At 33.6% G+C, this 15,921-nt stretch overlaps 2 protein-coding genes and 1 long non-coding RNA gene across 7 annotated transcripts in view; 1 reads left to right on the top strand and 2 right to left on the bottom strand.

Moving 5' to 3' along the window:
* The first annotated feature begins 4,199 nt into the window (after positions 1-4,199).
* mRpS10 (mitochondrial ribosomal protein S10) lies at positions 4,200-6,341 on the top strand. The gene is made up of 5 exons (XM_014421606.3): positions 4,200-4,373; positions 4,451-4,540; positions 4,619-4,758; positions 5,432-5,633; positions 6,185-6,341. The coding sequence occupies exons 1-5, from the start codon at positions 4,344-4,346 to the stop codon at positions 6,248-6,250; spliced, it is 528 nt and encodes a 175-aa protein (XP_014277092.1). The 5' UTR covers positions 4,200-4,343; the 3' UTR covers positions 6,251-6,341.
* On the bottom strand, positions 5,629-10,558 carry LOC136795813 (uncharacterized). Its single transcript, XR_010843494.1, has 3 exons — positions 9,941-10,558; positions 7,308-7,365; positions 5,629-5,904 (listed from the first exon to the last, which is right to left on the bottom strand). It is a non-coding gene; the product is annotated as an uncharacterized lncRNA (long non-coding RNA).
* Positions 10,559-11,687: 1,129 nt separating this feature from the next.
* The window catches only part of LOC106681330 (sentrin-specific protease 6), a 46,093-nt gene continuing 41,859 nt past the window's right edge, over positions 11,688-15,921 (bottom strand). For 4 of the 5 annotated variants that reach the window (XM_067047602.1, XM_014421586.2, XM_014421588.2 and 1 more), the window contains 2 exons: positions 14,657-14,965; positions 11,689-13,812 (listed from right to left, as the gene is read on the bottom strand). In XM_067047602.1, the coding sequence (XP_066903703.1) occupies positions 13,156-13,812; positions 14,657-14,965 (966 nt within the window). In that variant the 3' untranslated portion in view covers positions 11,689-13,155. Of the gene's footprint in view, positions 13,813-14,656; positions 14,966-15,921 lie in introns of all 5 variants that reach the window. The other variant, XM_014421589.2, reaches the window with a different exon arrangement.

Here is a 15,921-nt window from a genome sequence, read left to right on the forward strand (position 1 = left end):
CACCCGCCTCTGTCGTTCGCGAGTCCCATCGGACTCCCCAGGGGGCACCACGTGGAGGTGACAGAAGGCGTTGGCAGGGATAGGGAGAACTGGGAATCCTCAGACAGTGAGTAGGGCACTCTGGCCTGATTCATCCACAAAGAGTGGGGGAGACACCCGGACCCATCTCCCTCTCTAGTCCTCCTGTTACCCTGCCCATTTGCCCCCCAATTGTATTTAAACTAAAACTAAACAAATTAACAACTAAAATACGTATTCTGGCACGTTTTTTCTGGATTTCATTGGCTGCGTGTTTGTTGCCAACGCACCGGAGGGGGCGCTGGTGTGAGGGATGGTTTGGTTTGTTGTTGTAGAGAGTCGAAAAACATTATGCACCTTCGTTGGATAAACTCAGGCACAGTGGGTAGTGCAATAAGCTCGTGTTGTAGATGGCGCTGTGTTTCTTCTCTGAGGTGGGTGAAGAGCACCATACAGGAGTACTGGTCTCAATGTAATTGTAGATTTGAAGTGTAAGTCGTAGTGAAAGTACAGCTGAAGATAGAAGGTGATGTAGCCGGTATGATCTGAGGCAGACTCGTAAGATGTCTGCGAAAGCATACCACCTCTTGTGGGCTCCAACGAGTAATTACTTATTTTTAATTTATCTAAAAAGATTAATTTCGACGGTCCATCCATCCGCTTTTAATCTGCCGACTGCTTATACCTTGGACAGACACAATAAATCGTTGGGTGCCTCGACCCTCCCCACGGAGTCGGAAACCGGACTGACGGAAAATGGCAGAGAACGACTTCCCTCAGCTAGTAAGCGAAGAAAACTACCCGTATTACAAAGAATTTGTATACGGGTGGAAAACAATTATTGGACCAAGGCACTTCAATATCCGTCAAAGAAGAAGACTCCAGCTTCTGGAATGCCTGCGGACGGAAGACTGAAAAGTGATGAAAGCTATAAGAAAACTTAGTGAATTATTAATTGTAAATTGATTTATTAGCAGTAGTTTGATGATGGATATGTAGCATCGAACTGCTGCTGCACACCTGTATTGCTTGTAAGGCAGGGGAAGGTGGAAATAAATAATCTGCCGACTGGAGGAATTCAAGTTTTCCCGCCACCCTATGCCTACTGATTGAAAACTACCTCAGCGGGAGGTCCTTCGTGGTAGAGGTCGGCGGGAGCTTTTCGACTCCTGTCTCCACTACCTGTGGAGTGCCTCAGGGTGAACTCTGCAAAAACAGACACTATAGTGATGTCGTTCCAGAAAGGAAAGAAACCGCTGCCTATCCTATCTCATCTTCCCCTACTTCGACTATGGTTCCTTGGTCTATGGTATCTGCAGGTCTGGAGTTGAGATTGAAGAGCCTCATGAATTGCTTTGTAAGATTTATCTTTGGTTTTCCAAGGCGCTCCCAAGTCTCCCGCTGGTATACCGAGTTGAAGTGGCTCTATCCAACCTCCTGAAGGCAATACCTCCTTGGAGTTTCTTATTCCAAGTTCTTAAAATTAAAAAACCTTGCTATATGCCTGATTTTCTCATATGCGGACTTCTTCTCATATGTATCTCTTCGTTCATCCATCCATTCATTAAATACCAGATCCCAACCGATTGATTTATATATGACCTCCTATATGCCTTCTTCAGCAAATCCTTCGTTATACGTACAACCTCCTTCTGGATTTCTCTTCCCATCTCCATTCGCCAATCCTCATCCATTCTTTCCTTTAAACAACACTTATTCCTTCACTTATTGTATAACCAAGCCTCTGCATTATTGTGAACAAATAAATAGGCATACATTGATTAACATTATAAACAGTATTTAAGCTAGGATCCCATTGTAATTTCATTTTACTTACTGGAAACTGTTAAATGCTTGCCAGACAAAAGTCATAATGTATGAACCATGTACTTATTCTTAGGATACATATGTCCCAGAATAAAATATTTTTTCATTCATTCATTTCATATATCCCTATTACCCAACAAAATCAATACCGATGAGACTAAAATCTTGTGTGTTACAGAACCTCTTTACGTACATGCTAACCTTTGTTTTGTTTTTTTAAAGCTTCTGTTGAGCATAAAGATGAAAAATGGTTTATTTGTGTCTCTAGGCAGTCACACCCTGACCTTAATAGAAATTCTTAGGAGGACTAGGGAGTGACCAGAATGGCAATGGAGAGACAAATATTTAATTTGCTTTCAATATTCACAATTGGGATCCCTCAACATTGACAAGTGAATAGATAGAATGAGGCTTACTACCCAGCCATAAATTCTCTAAGGATAATAACCTCACCCTACAGGGTACTGTAGGTACGAAGGAGGGATGCAGGCCTGGAGGGTTCCAACTGCCAGGTCTTACAGGAGGGCAACTTCGATCTACCAGGTACTTTTCCTGTAGATACAAAAGAGAATTAACTCCGGGAGGTGCCAGCCGCCGGGTCTTACGAAAGGATGTAAGTTATAGGAAGGAGGAGAGGTCCGGGAAAGTAATTAAAGACTTTACACATTTCCTGAAATATAGTACTAGACTATACTGTTCCACTACGCAATGTATTATCCTCTATCTCCTAAGGAAGATGATTTCGTGAAGCGGGAATTCGTACTAAGTTTTTTTTTTTTTTTTTTTCAAAACCTCTTTTATTGATAAATATGTATATACAATACGGATTATAAATTATTACAATATAAATAATATAGAATACAATATACAACTTTTCTTGATTTGCCTTACGGCATTATAAGATGAGCAAAACATGGTCCGCTGAAGGCGGTTTATACATTTTGTGGCTCTATAGCCGGGGGCTTACAAAGAATGTGAGGGACATTCCGGCTGGTGGTGATGGTGTGATGGCTTCAAGCTAAAGAGCCCGAAGTCCTTCCCTCGGCGAGGACGTCGACCAAGGGGACTGTGCTTTGCCACCTCCCAGGTCTTGGGGGAGGGGCGATTTCGCGGAATACAATTTTTTTTTTCCGGTATGGTCTAGTAGCTAGGATACCTGGCTTTCGTACTAAGGACTTACAATTTTGGTCTAGTCTAGTCATTGAGCTATTAAACGCCATCGAGAGGTACTACGTGTAAGACGTTAGCTTTCAGTTTTAAATCATATATAAATGTTACAATGTCTTATATAGTTGTTATATGTTGCAATTAAGGTATTTATAATGAATAGTACATATATTAATATATGGCATTTTTTTGTCGCCAGTAGTAGTCCCTGAGTTAGCTGGTAGGTTGCCTCATGCCAGGCCATAGGTGTTTAGGTGGCTGTAGTACTTAGGCTATAAACTAGCAGGTAGCGGCGTCGCTACAAAGGATTTTGAAGCAGAACGGGTTTTTGTTAGTTTTGTAATATGTTTTATGTTTAAAATAGGCTGATCAATACTTTAAGACTGTCTACAGCTAAATAAATATTTTCTAATAAAATTAAGCCAGTAATGAGGTATGTTTTTCGTTTTATCGCTCCATAGATGTGTTATTCCCAAGACCAAACTTCTTTAAAAATCGATATCCCTACACTAACTACACTATGACATTAAGTGCAAGCCCAACTGTTACTAATTGTTATTGTGTGAACATAGTCACATCATTGACTAAAGTTAAATTAAATAGAGATTTTATTTGCCGTAACTGACGTCTAAAAAACAACCTTCTCCCTCAGTTTTGACAGATTTATACTTTTTATTGCAATTTCGTAACAAAGTTTTCAAGTTTTTTTTTTTCCAAAATCAGTTACTAGTGAAAGTTTTGTTATAATATAACTATAAAATTTATTAATGCCCAAAGGTCTAAAAATTTAGAATTAAAATATAATTTTTATAACACATATATTTTCGTTATAATTTTTTTGTCCTTTGGGCATTTATAAATGTTTCAACAAATATAGGTCATATAATGAAAAAAAAAATGTATTGTGGAAAGATAGTCTGGATGGCGGCCAATAAAAGTATCAAAATAGTAGAAGAAAACTATTTATTGTTAATTAACGTTTCGCCCACCTTTGCAGGGCTTCATCAGGTCTTTCAGATTAAAACAAAGATGACAACTGAAAATTTATTAATCAACTGTAGATTAATAGAACAGGTCATCACAAAATCAATAAAATTTATTGATATAACAATCAACCAATGATTTTGTACTCGTCATTAAAAGAAACTAAATTCACCTAGAGGCTGTCTGACCACAGTCCAGCCATGTAGAGAAAAAAGGTTTCACCTTTCTAACACAGCTAAAATTACTTGTTTAATTCACATTAAACTAATCATTTATGAACGTCAGCTACAATGTTTTGAATTTGTAGAAGTGTACAAGAGATTTTACCTTATCAATTATTCTTATTTATGTACAGCATGTCTCAGATTTTATTAAAAGTAATCCATTTATTTACTTTTCTCACTTATTATTTGTTATTATTTTTAATTTGTTGTTATTTAATAATAATATGTAGTCAGGAAATTTCCTTCAGGAGTTGGTTGCTGGAAGTAGTTTATTTAGCGTTATCCCACGATATTGTAGTTCTTTAGTTGCTTCAGCTAAGGTAAGTACTCATTAATAAAAAAAAAAAAATTAAATAGTAAGGTAGTGTTATGCCATCACTAACTTTTATTTGGTTTAGAACTCATCTAAGGATGAACCAGACAAACTTTATAAAATGATAGAATTAGAGATGAGAGGACATGATCCAGCGGTTTTAAAGAGTTATTCATATTTTCTTACCACTGCTGCAAGACATCTTGATATTGAAGTGGGTAATTGGTGAGTGTAAATTTTTACTTGTGACCATTTACAAATTTAAATAGCAAGTAAATCTATTGGATAGCTTTTTGTGTTCATAAACATGACAAAACCAGCTTATATACAAAGGATTCAATGTGTTAGCTGCTTATAATTTGTTTATATTAACTTACTAATTTCCTTTTTTCTGTACAAGAAATAAATTTTTGTCAATCTACTCTTCAATTCAGTAATATATATAATGTTTCTATTGATATTGTTTTTTTACATTAAAAATAAAACAAAACCACAATTATCGTTCGTCCGAATCTCCACTTTTGAGGTTTTTCTCGTAACCCTTCCAGGAACCAAAAACTGACAGTTGTGGCATATGTTCAACTATCCCCAAAAGGGCATTAACTGTTATTTGGATTATTAGAAACTTTTGTTATTCTTTTAGCTTTGTTCTATTACATCCTCCTTCTAACTCAAGAGATTAAAAAACACCTTGCATTGCTCGAATTTCAGTCTAGAATCCCAATTGATTTAACGGTTCCTAGTTTTGGTTTTACCAGTTACCACTTTGTTTTTTTTATACTTCTACCTACAAATATTATCAATAATTTATTATGAAATAAATATAATTTTAATGTTATAATATTTAAAGTTACATGAAGATACTTTTATTTATGTCAAGATGGTAAAATCATTTTAGTTGGACGCCTAAGAAAGCAGTACATGAGAGATTAACTGTTCTGAGATCTATTCATGTAAAAAAAAAGTACCGGGTACAATATGAGACTCGTACTTACTTTACATTTGCTCAGCTACATAAATTGACTGGATCTACTGCTGATACATATTTGGAATATATTCAACGTAACCTTCCAGAAGGTGTATCAATGAAAGTTACCAAGGTAAGAAATAAATCTGCCTTTAGTTCATTCTTGTGCTTTCCTCCATTTAGAAAGGTGGGTGTCCTATTTAGTATATCATTTTCCTTTTTTCTTAGCCTTTATTTTATAACAATTTTCTGCAATCCTGATATGTAATGTTCTTTAAGTAATGTAGTAGTAGTAGTAAACAGTTTTGATTTCATTCTTCCTTTGATAACATTTACCATATGTGATCCTCTTGCCATTTCAACTTTAAGATGTTTAACATGATAAATTATTGTCTGCTATTGCCCTTATAAACAAAAAAGTTCGAATCAACTACAAAATTAATTTTATATTAGATGATTAATAGTTGACCTCATGTAGGAGATTGTAAGAAGATAGTCTGGGTGGTGATCAATAAAGGTAAAATATAGTATATAATCTATTTATTTGTAACCAATAAATGGGTTGCAAATAAATAGTTACTGCTGCCCAGACTATCTTTATACAAAATTAATTTTATTTCATATGCTCCATGTACATTTTCAAGAATTAATAGTTAAAGATATTTAATTATATGCTTGTTTCAGGTTGGTTTGGAACGTTTTCCAGAACATTTAAAACCTCCAGTGAAAGAAGAGATAACAGCTGAGTAACTTTATATAAAGATAATTGTGCTCGCTGTTCAACTTTGTACCATATTGTAATTTATAGATAGAAATTAGATATCGTTTTTTACTCTTTTGATTCTTTATTATAATTGAATCAGCCTTTTTTCAGTTAACCAACACAACTAAGTAGGGATATTATACATATAAATAATTGACCGTATAATTTCAAATAATAAGGAATATGGTCAGAGTTGCGTTCAAAGATATAGAAATAGTTAATAACTATTTCTGTTTCTCTTTTAACCACAATCCTGACCATCTTCATTATTGTAAGTAGGGATAATTCAGATTTTGGAATGTAAGTATTTTTAGTAATTATTACTAATTGAGACTTTTTTTCATAAATGATAATATAAGGTCATTAATAATATGAATAAGAAAACACCAAAAATTAGATTATATAAACTTTTAATGTTATATTTAAAAGAGAAATGAATGAACCAGTATAATCCACTTTTTCCAGTTTCCAATTTCAGCATTTTTGACAAAGTATCTGTTCTAATTTAATTAAAACTTTCAAAGATTGTAATATTTACAATATAGTTTAAAGTAATGAATTAGGGCCGCCCATAGCTCAGTGGTTAAGACACAGTCTTACCAATTTCTGATGTCTATTGGCGGTGCCGGTTCGAATCCGGCCTGGGACGTTGACTTTTTTCATTGAGTGGCGGTCCCACAAAATGAAGAACTTTGACCCCCAACCATGGTTAGGCAGTATAGGACTCCAATGGGAGTCTTGGCCAAAAAAAAAAAAAAAGTAATGAATTAAATCCTGTCTGCTTTTTAAAACTGTGAATTCCTCATCTTACTTTCTCATACATATGTATGAAATATTTAGCGAGAAGAATTACTAAAATTGTGAAATATTTTTAATCTGAATTTTCAATGGAAATACAGATTTCAAGGTCCCAAGTCTCATTAAATGGTGTATGTTTGTGTAGCCTATCTCAAAAAAGAAAAGATGTACAAAACTGAAACTACATTTTTAAAATAGGTATATGACTTTCATGTCACAGCACCCTTTTTTATAAGATGGACTTACTGGAATTATCACTTTATACCATTAATTCTATCCATCTTTGTGATTTTCTCAAAAATTCCTGTAATGATTTTTATTAAACTCCATATAAACGTACAATTAAATGGTTTTAACATTAAATTGGTATTATTCTAAGTGAAACATTCTGACAGGGCTTATATGCCAACTTTCTTTAAAGTGCCTTCAATCTTGTTTATTTGAAATAACTAATCATTTCTTATTGTTAGCAGTATTAAAAAAAATTTACAAATATAAACTATGCAATACTTGATTAATTAATGATTAACTTAATCTAAGAGATTTTCCTAGGTTAAAAATAAATTTATGTAAAAAAAGTGCTGTATTTTGGTGAATAATATACTATTGGAATATCTAACAGTAATATAGTCATATAAGGTAATGATGAAAAATTGAGCAAGTCCTAATGCTTTCTAGATCAAGTTGATTGAACCTGCCAAAAACTGAAGCCACAATTACAATGTCCTTTCAGCTCTGCCCAAGAACTTCACTGTAGACAGCAAAGACAAACGAATTTGCAACTTCATCTTCTACCTGGCCTAGACAGACATCTCATTTTCTCCAGTCATGGAAAGAGAGGCAGAAACTGGCACTGCAAAAGACCCATAGTCTCTACCACCTCTTGACAGAAAAAAACCTGACCAGAACTTTGATAGAAATATAGATTAGTAACAATTTGAGTTCTTAAGGTGAGGCCATGCTGGCCCAGTACATTTAGGCAAGGGTTCCAGAGTGGCAGATTTGGAAGCATTTGGGCTGGATTCTGACATTTATTCCTTGGGGCTCTATAGAAATTAGTTTTAACTAAACTCTGGTTAGTATGTAATTTGACTCAGAACCAGTTACAAGATTTTATTTCTAGCAGTTTCACCACCCACTTATTTCAAAAGCGAGTATTTTTATAAAAATGAGTCTTACCGATGAAATACAGGAAAATAAATTGTAGACAAAGGATGAATTAGATAAATGACGAATTTTACAAAAATTATTTCACTGAAAAATACCGACTAACGTTAGGACAGTTTTGGCCGCTGGGATAATGTAAATACAATATTTTAACAATTGAATTTCCTTCATCCTTTGTATAAGATATTATTAACCTGTATCGTTATATGATTAATATGATACTATTAAAGACCTAATCTATTTGCGAACTAACTCGCCTTTGAACTAACCGTTGACCAGATCTTATGTGGCTGATTCCCCCAAAACTGGGCTTTAGAATTTCATTCAATTAAAACATGCAGATTCGGGTTTTTTTTTTAAATAAATAAAACAATCTAAAACCGGAAAAGGAAAACATACTTTCACAAATTTTATAATAAAATACCAAATATGCTTTAATAATTCTAAACCTTCTCCATCCCCAAGCCGAGGACAAAATCATTTTCATGCTGCTCAATCGGCCTTTGATTTGTGCCAAAACCGACACTGAACGGTCAGCCACAAATTTCGACCAACCAAATTTCCATCCACGCGCTTGTCTGTGCGCGTATTTCCCATTGTTTAGTACTCTTAAACTAAATATCTCGGACACGGCAAGTTCTACGTTTTCCGTGACCTAGGCATAATTCTACAAAGTGGATTATTTATATCCTTTTTATTTCTATTTATAGCATTCCCACTGGAATGAAACTTTCAGTTGAGTCAGGTACGGAAGTTTTTCTATTGGAAGTATTCCGCATACTAAGCTGAACTAAAAAGGTAAATCATCACATAAACAATGTCTCAATCCAACTCAAATATCTAAATATTTTCTTAAAATCGAAATGGTCTTTTATAACCATTCTGCTTCATTTTTGTTGGTATATCCAATACCAACAACTTTCTATACCGCACAGACTAGTACAAACATTCTTTAATGTATTGTAGGAAGTTAGTAGAAGTGGCGGTCAATAAAGGTACAAAATTGTAAAAAAACAAACTATTCATTGGTAACTAACATTTCGTTCCACTTTGAAGGGTTGAGTCTAGATTTCACTTTGAATTAATGCACTGTATTACAAACTGTCAACTATTAATCTTCCAATTTTTTAATGTATTTTCGTTAATGTAAGGAGAAGATAGGAGAGGGTATATAGAAACTGCGGGGTTCCTGCCTGCAGTCGCGAAGAGGGATGTAAGTCCGACGTCTACGGACTGTAGGTTTTTACGAAAGAAGAGAAGCAGAGTGAAATAAAAGTCAAATATACTTGCCCAAAATCGGCACTGGAGTATACCAACTGATCCACTATATATATCACTCCTGAAGAGGAGAATTCCCTGAAGGTGAAATCTTTGGGCTATCAAATGCCATCGAGAGACGCTTTGCATAAGACGTTTCCTTTTAGTGAATCAGAAGATTCTAATACTATATTTAAGAATATTACAACATATAACATGGTTATTAATTTGAACAATCAAAGTATTTACAAGAAATATACATTTATCAATACACGCAATTTGTGGGATGACTGGAGTAGTTCACGTAGCAGCAGCTAGGTATGTCATGCCGGATTGTAACGGTTTTGGAGGCTGTATTAGATACAGAATAGACTAGATCGTGGTGTCGCTACAAGGTGTTTGGTTGTGAAACGTGGTAGTTGAAGTTATTTATAAATTGAAGTTTTCGGCATTACCTGTTTTTTAAAGGCTGATTTCATAAATTAATAGAATCTCTAGGAAATATGTTTTCTTAATATAATAAAGTTGATATAAAACTTTGTTACGTGACTCCTGTCTGAACGTAGAATAATGTAATTAAGGGACATTTTAAAGTAAAATTTTTGGTTTTGGCAGTTATTATGTTTTAGGAATTAACGCCTCATTTGTACTGAATTTGGTATCTCTTTATATGATATAATGGTCTCCATAGCGACATGTGTTCACTAGTAACATAAGTATACCTGTCGTTGAAATAAGATAACCTAAATGATTCAGACAGTTCCTTGTTGTAATGTAGGTGAGAAAACATTGTTATAATGGACGATTCCAAACTGGTAGGGACGTTCGTTAAGGAAAGGATGTACAAGCTAGAGGAAACCTGTGCCTGCAATTCTCCGTCCCACCAGAGGTTCATCTGCTGCCGCTGCCTGTCCTCCTTCAGCCTGTTGGGTGGCCCCTTTCCCGGGAGGTTGGTATCCAAAGCCGAGTACCAGTACCCGCACCTACGGCTCAAGGGGTTCTTCTACTTTCTTCTCATCACGGCCCTCTTGATTCCTGTCTTCGGCTCATTGCAATGGAAGGCTCAGCCCAAATGTAGCCGCTGCTTTAACGTCCTTAGTCAACTATTGGGAATTGAATAATAAAACTGTTTTTTTTTTATTCTGTGTGTATATCAGAATATAAGGAACAAGATCATTATGTTTAGAATTTTCGGTGGTTGAATTCTATTCACAGTTAAGGACCAATAGGAATGATATGGGAACCTTGGTTCTAGTACATTGTTCAACTAAACATTAGTATTGGTTTTTTTTTATCTTGGCATTAGGAAAATGAAAGAACAAAATACTTTCCCTATGAACTTAGTTGTGTAAGCTGTAGGGGAAAATCAATTTAAAATACTCAGTAATATAGTTTTTTTTAGAAGTATCCAGACACCTTTGAAAAAAAAACAACAGATTTTTTACTTAAAAACAATAATGTTTCCTTTTGATAAAAAATGAATGAACTTTTTAAACATTTTGGATTAAGACAGTAACAGCAAATAAAGTATTATTCATTAAAATTAATTAAGTAAATAAATTGCATTTCAAGAACCTACTTTCTGGCCCTTGGAGGAAAGAGTACAATGGTGAGGAGGAGGGGGGGGTGGTAAACTGGCAGGAAAAGTGAAGCCGTGAAGCCATAGACAGGAATGATAGACCCCTAGGGGTATGGTAGAAGAGAAAAGGACTCAATCCCTGACTGCCTTCATTTCAGCTTAGATTACAATGGTGAACACTGCTATTAAACCTAAGCCCTAAGAGTATGCATGGTCTAGGCCTATTTGGCTTCACTTTTGCTATGAAGGAGAGTAAGGCCATGCCAACCCTATGATAAGTTGCAGTCAAGGGAAAGATATTACTTTGTTAATTTCTCTCTGCTATATTTCATGTCTGGTTTTATACTGGTACAGTATGGTTCATTGTATTAAAAACAGATATGTAAGTTGGGTCAGATCTGAAATGCCTATGATTAAGGTTGCTTAGCTATTTTGAACCAAATAAAGAGCTGATCAATAAAAAAGAGGATAAAATTCAAAAATACAAACAAAAGGCAATTTTTTTTTAATAAAAACATTTAACATCCAGTGTTAAACAATAATTTAATTACCAACAAGGGACAGGAAAATATCAAAAATTTAGGTTAAACAAAATGAATAAGAATTATATAGAAAAAAATTGGACTAATATTTTATTATTCCAGGCACGAAATATTTAAAGTTTACAATATTTAGCGTGCAATACTAGTTCTTTAGCACTTGACAAAATGCAGTTACTTTATTAATTACATACAATATCAAAAATGTAATCGTAATTATAATTTAACACAACCTAAAATGTAAAGGACACCCTACAGTTCACAATTGTTTTGGTCCATTTCAATTTTTTTCATTATGAAAAGAGAAGGAGCTTTGAGTTTTCACCACTAGTTTGGTGAAATCAAAAAACAAAATTATTTCTTCCATGAACTTTCTGAAAGCTTAATTAAGCAGTTCAGAAAGTTAGACTTTGTGACATTTTAACGGAAATAGCAGCCATATTACATTTTATTTTAGATAAAGATGAACCTTTCAATGTATTTTTCAAAACAAAATAAAAAATACCCTCTCTCTCACATGAATATACCCAAAGACATTACTATTACAGCCAGGCAATGCATAGGTTATAGAAGTATTATCATAGCAAAGATCTGATCCTAAAATAGATATCAATTAATTGGTGACTACAACTACTTGTAGTTCTTAAAAATATAAAGTATTTTCTGCTTTAATATAAAAAAATAATGAACAAAAAACCAGATTCATACATGAAATTTTAAAAGCTTTTTTTTTATTTGAGACAGATTGATTGGCCTTAATTTCTTTTAATCCAATAAGCACGCCCATATCACACCAAATACCAGAAAGGAGTACATTTCTACACTCATGAAAATAATAGCAATTATTAATACCCGTAATAGGGAAATTAACACACACATTTTAGATATTTTCTATATTGTTTCTATGGTCTAAAAATTGTAAAATCAATGAACAACTATTTTCCAGTTTCTCCTTAAATTATATATGGTACACATTAATTTAAAAATAAACAAGTATTAAAAGTTTAGCTGAAAAAGGAATCTATTATATAAAATGAAAATCAAATAAAAAAAAAAAATACATATAAATACTAAACATATAAAACATATAATCTACAAGTTAAGGAACTTCTTTAAACTAAAGAGTCTTTTATTTATAATCAGGTTGTTTTCTCTTTATAAGAATAACTGCTGAATTCTACTCTTGATGACAGATGTAGAAGCTATATATATATATGTATATATAAATTTACAAGTGCTACAAATGGCTACCAAATCCAATGAAGCACAATATAACATAACCATATCACTGACAATAAAATACAAATAACAAAGTAATTCACTTATGTAACTATCACCTACAATAACCAAAACAATCGAAGTATTTTTTTATTTAATTTTAACTAAACTTAATATTTACACGTGATACTTCTTGATAAATATATATAAGTATATAAATATTTACTGATATAAACAAATAGAGCCTTTTAATTCATGTTTTTTTATCTTTTTAAGACTTAAAAGGCTCTGCTCAGATTAAAAAAAAAAATGTTTCAACATTTTATGTCCCATCTCATTCAACTCTCATCTTTTTCACTTTTTCAATGGATGTTTGCCCAGACAACAACCTAGGACTCCTGATATCTTTCAAACTCAAAGGTAGCTTTCTCTTAGAGCTTGCCTCACAAATTGTTACTTGCTCAGTAACACGCGACGTTATTGGCGTAGATCTTACACTTTCAACTCTCAGCTGTTGCACTGCAGGTCCAGGTTCGACAATGCGAGAAGGGGTTGTCTCAATGCGAGCAGGTGTTGGTGGCTCACTTCTTGGGGATTGTTCCATTCTCTGCTTCACTTCTAATCTTATCTGTTGTTGGTCCAACCTGCCATGAGGATCAAAACGTTTACTCTTATTGAAAAGTTCCTCCATATTAAAATGCTCTTCTTCGTCTTCTTCCTCTTCTTCTTCACATATTGGTTCTTCTTCACCTTCCTCCACTCCTTCTTCATCAAACTCTCCTTCTTCCATAACTTCCTCTTCATCTCCATCATAATGAGAATATGGAGTCAAATTTAAGAAAGGCAAATTGAGCCTTGGGATGTCGACATTTTGTTCTTTCATTAATGATAAAAGAAGTTGCATTATATCATAACGCTTTCGGTTGACTTCTTCCATTGTGAACCATTCTTTAATTGATCGGATTGGCATTCGGTAATCAGTTATTGGATTCTGAAAGAGGACGGAATAAATTAGTACAATATACTTATTAATGATTAAAAACCTATCACAGTGGATAAGAAAATTTATTAAAATAAAAGGTTTGCATACTATTTTAACCTACATCTATTTAATTTAATACTGAATTTAGATTTAATATAGGAATAAAATAAAAAAGTTAATTAATAGAGAGACAGAAACTACTGTACAAAAATGAAACGGTAATGGATGGTGCCCACTCAGACTGGACCTATGCACCCTGTTCCACTTTAACACATTTTTCAAAATGAAAATAGTATGCAATAGATGGAGTGGAATGAAGCAGAATGGAGGGTTAGGGTAGAGGACAGGCTATCTATAATATACTAATTTGATTTTGAAAAGTGGGCCAGAGTAGAGCAGGGCACACTGGTCTGGTGTGTGCAAACACAGTGGGCACTCTGCTTAAGACTTATTTGTCAGACAGATTATAATAACAAAGAAATTTTAATCTGTTTTATCTATTTGTTCGGAAAGCTAAAAGCCATCTGTACGATAATTAGAATGAGTTGATACTAAAGAAAACTAATATATTTTACAACTAAGAGAGAAAGGAATACCCTGATAAGATATGGGGAGGAGGGGGAGCGAGATGGTTAATGATGTAAAAGATCAATAATGAATTTTTCTATTTAAATTTATCTGTTAAAATTAATCTAGGGATAGAAGGGGTTAACATTTTTATAAAGTTAGTCAAATTAAGTATGCTAATAATTTGAATCTAATACACAAGGATTTGGAGATAATCACTGGACAAAAAATCAATAATTTGTTCACATTGAAAATCTTATTTAGAGAAATTAAAAAAAAAAAATACCTTAAAGAACGCTTCAACATACTGGAGCACGTAAACCCCACAGTCTATATAATTGGTTTGCTGAGGAACCTTCGGTACAGCTCCTTTGAAAACGTCTTTAGAGAAATCTCGCAGCTTTCCTCGATGCCTTACTTTCCATTCGATTAGAAGGTACTCCCTTAAGGTGGCACAAACACGAGATCTACTTGTGCATGCAAGGGAGTCAAAAACTAAGATACAAGGCTGCTTTATCGGTTCTAATTGAGGCTTGGATTTACTATTCACCCTGGGAGTAGCTTCATCCATGAGATCTTCTTCTTTTCCTGATTCCTAGAAGTTATAAAAATCAAAATAAAAATCCATAAATTGAAGGGTTTGGTGCAAAAAGGAGGTAGCTCCATCCTTTGGAGCTATAAGTAATAGAGTTTGGACCCACAAGTAAAATTTAGTTTCAATAAAAAAATTATTTTGTTTTGAACAAGAATTTGTAGCTCCGATCATTAGTTCTCATTATCACGCCTGTCTCTTTATCTTTTTAAAATTATTGCTTTTAGCTTCTTATTGCCTGCCACTTCAATTTGAGGTAATAATATACTTACAAGAATAATAAGCTCCACACCAAGATAGGAGGAGGACTTAAATGTTTTTGAAAGAAAAAGCTTCAACGCACAGATCTTCCCTAGCTCTTGAATCACTGCCTGAACTAATATATATGTAATTGGTTTTGCTTTATTTTTTCACAAAAAGTTTAAAATAAATTAAACATTTTAATAATACATCTTTATTTTTCTTCTCTTCTCCCATAAATTGTTTTCTGAGAAATGTATTGAACATATATTTTGTGGCAAAAAAAGAAGCAGTACTAACAACCAAACTTATGTTACATTGTTTAGAAGCTATATTTTGACCAGAAAATACTATCTTAATAAGTAGAAACTGAGGAAATTGATAAAAAAACGATTTACCGAAAATCAGGAGCTACCTCCACTTTGCAGCAAGCAAAATATTCAATTGTAAAAACTTATTTAGTAAGAAAAGCACCAATGATAGATAAATTGTAAAAAAATGGCATTCAGGATTCAACAAATTATGAATAACTAGCGGGATTATTAATTAATAAGAAGAAATGAAAACTCACTATGTACCAGGTCATTCAAAAAGTCCTGTCGTTTTTTTGGGGGAAATTATAAATAAATAAATATTTTCAAATAATCACCTTTATTCATCAAAATATCCACCGTTACAGTCAGTAACCTTCTCCCAACGAGATGGTAAAGCCCAAATTC

This window comes from Halyomorpha halys, unplaced genomic scaffold (genome assembly GCF_000696795.3).
Source record: "Halyomorpha halys isolate HHAL.00 unplaced genomic scaffold, Hhal_1.1 Scaffold327.1, whole genome shotgun sequence".
Taxonomy (NCBI): Eukaryota; Metazoa; Arthropoda; class Insecta; order Hemiptera; family Pentatomidae; genus Halyomorpha; species Halyomorpha halys.

Bases quoted from the DNA above. Each gene is read 5' to 3' on its own strand.
- mRpS10 (XM_014421606.3), top strand. From the start codon at position 4,344: ATGTACAGCATGTCTCAGATTTTATTAAAA. The intron at 4,374-4,450 runs GTAATCCATTTA...AATAATATGTAG, and splicing joins TGTCTCAGATTTTATTAAAA to TCAGGAAATTTCCTTCAGGA. The intron at 4,541-4,618 runs GTAAGTACTCAT...TATTTGGTTTAG, and splicing joins CTTTAGTTGCTTCAGCTAAG to AACTCATCTAAGGATGAACC.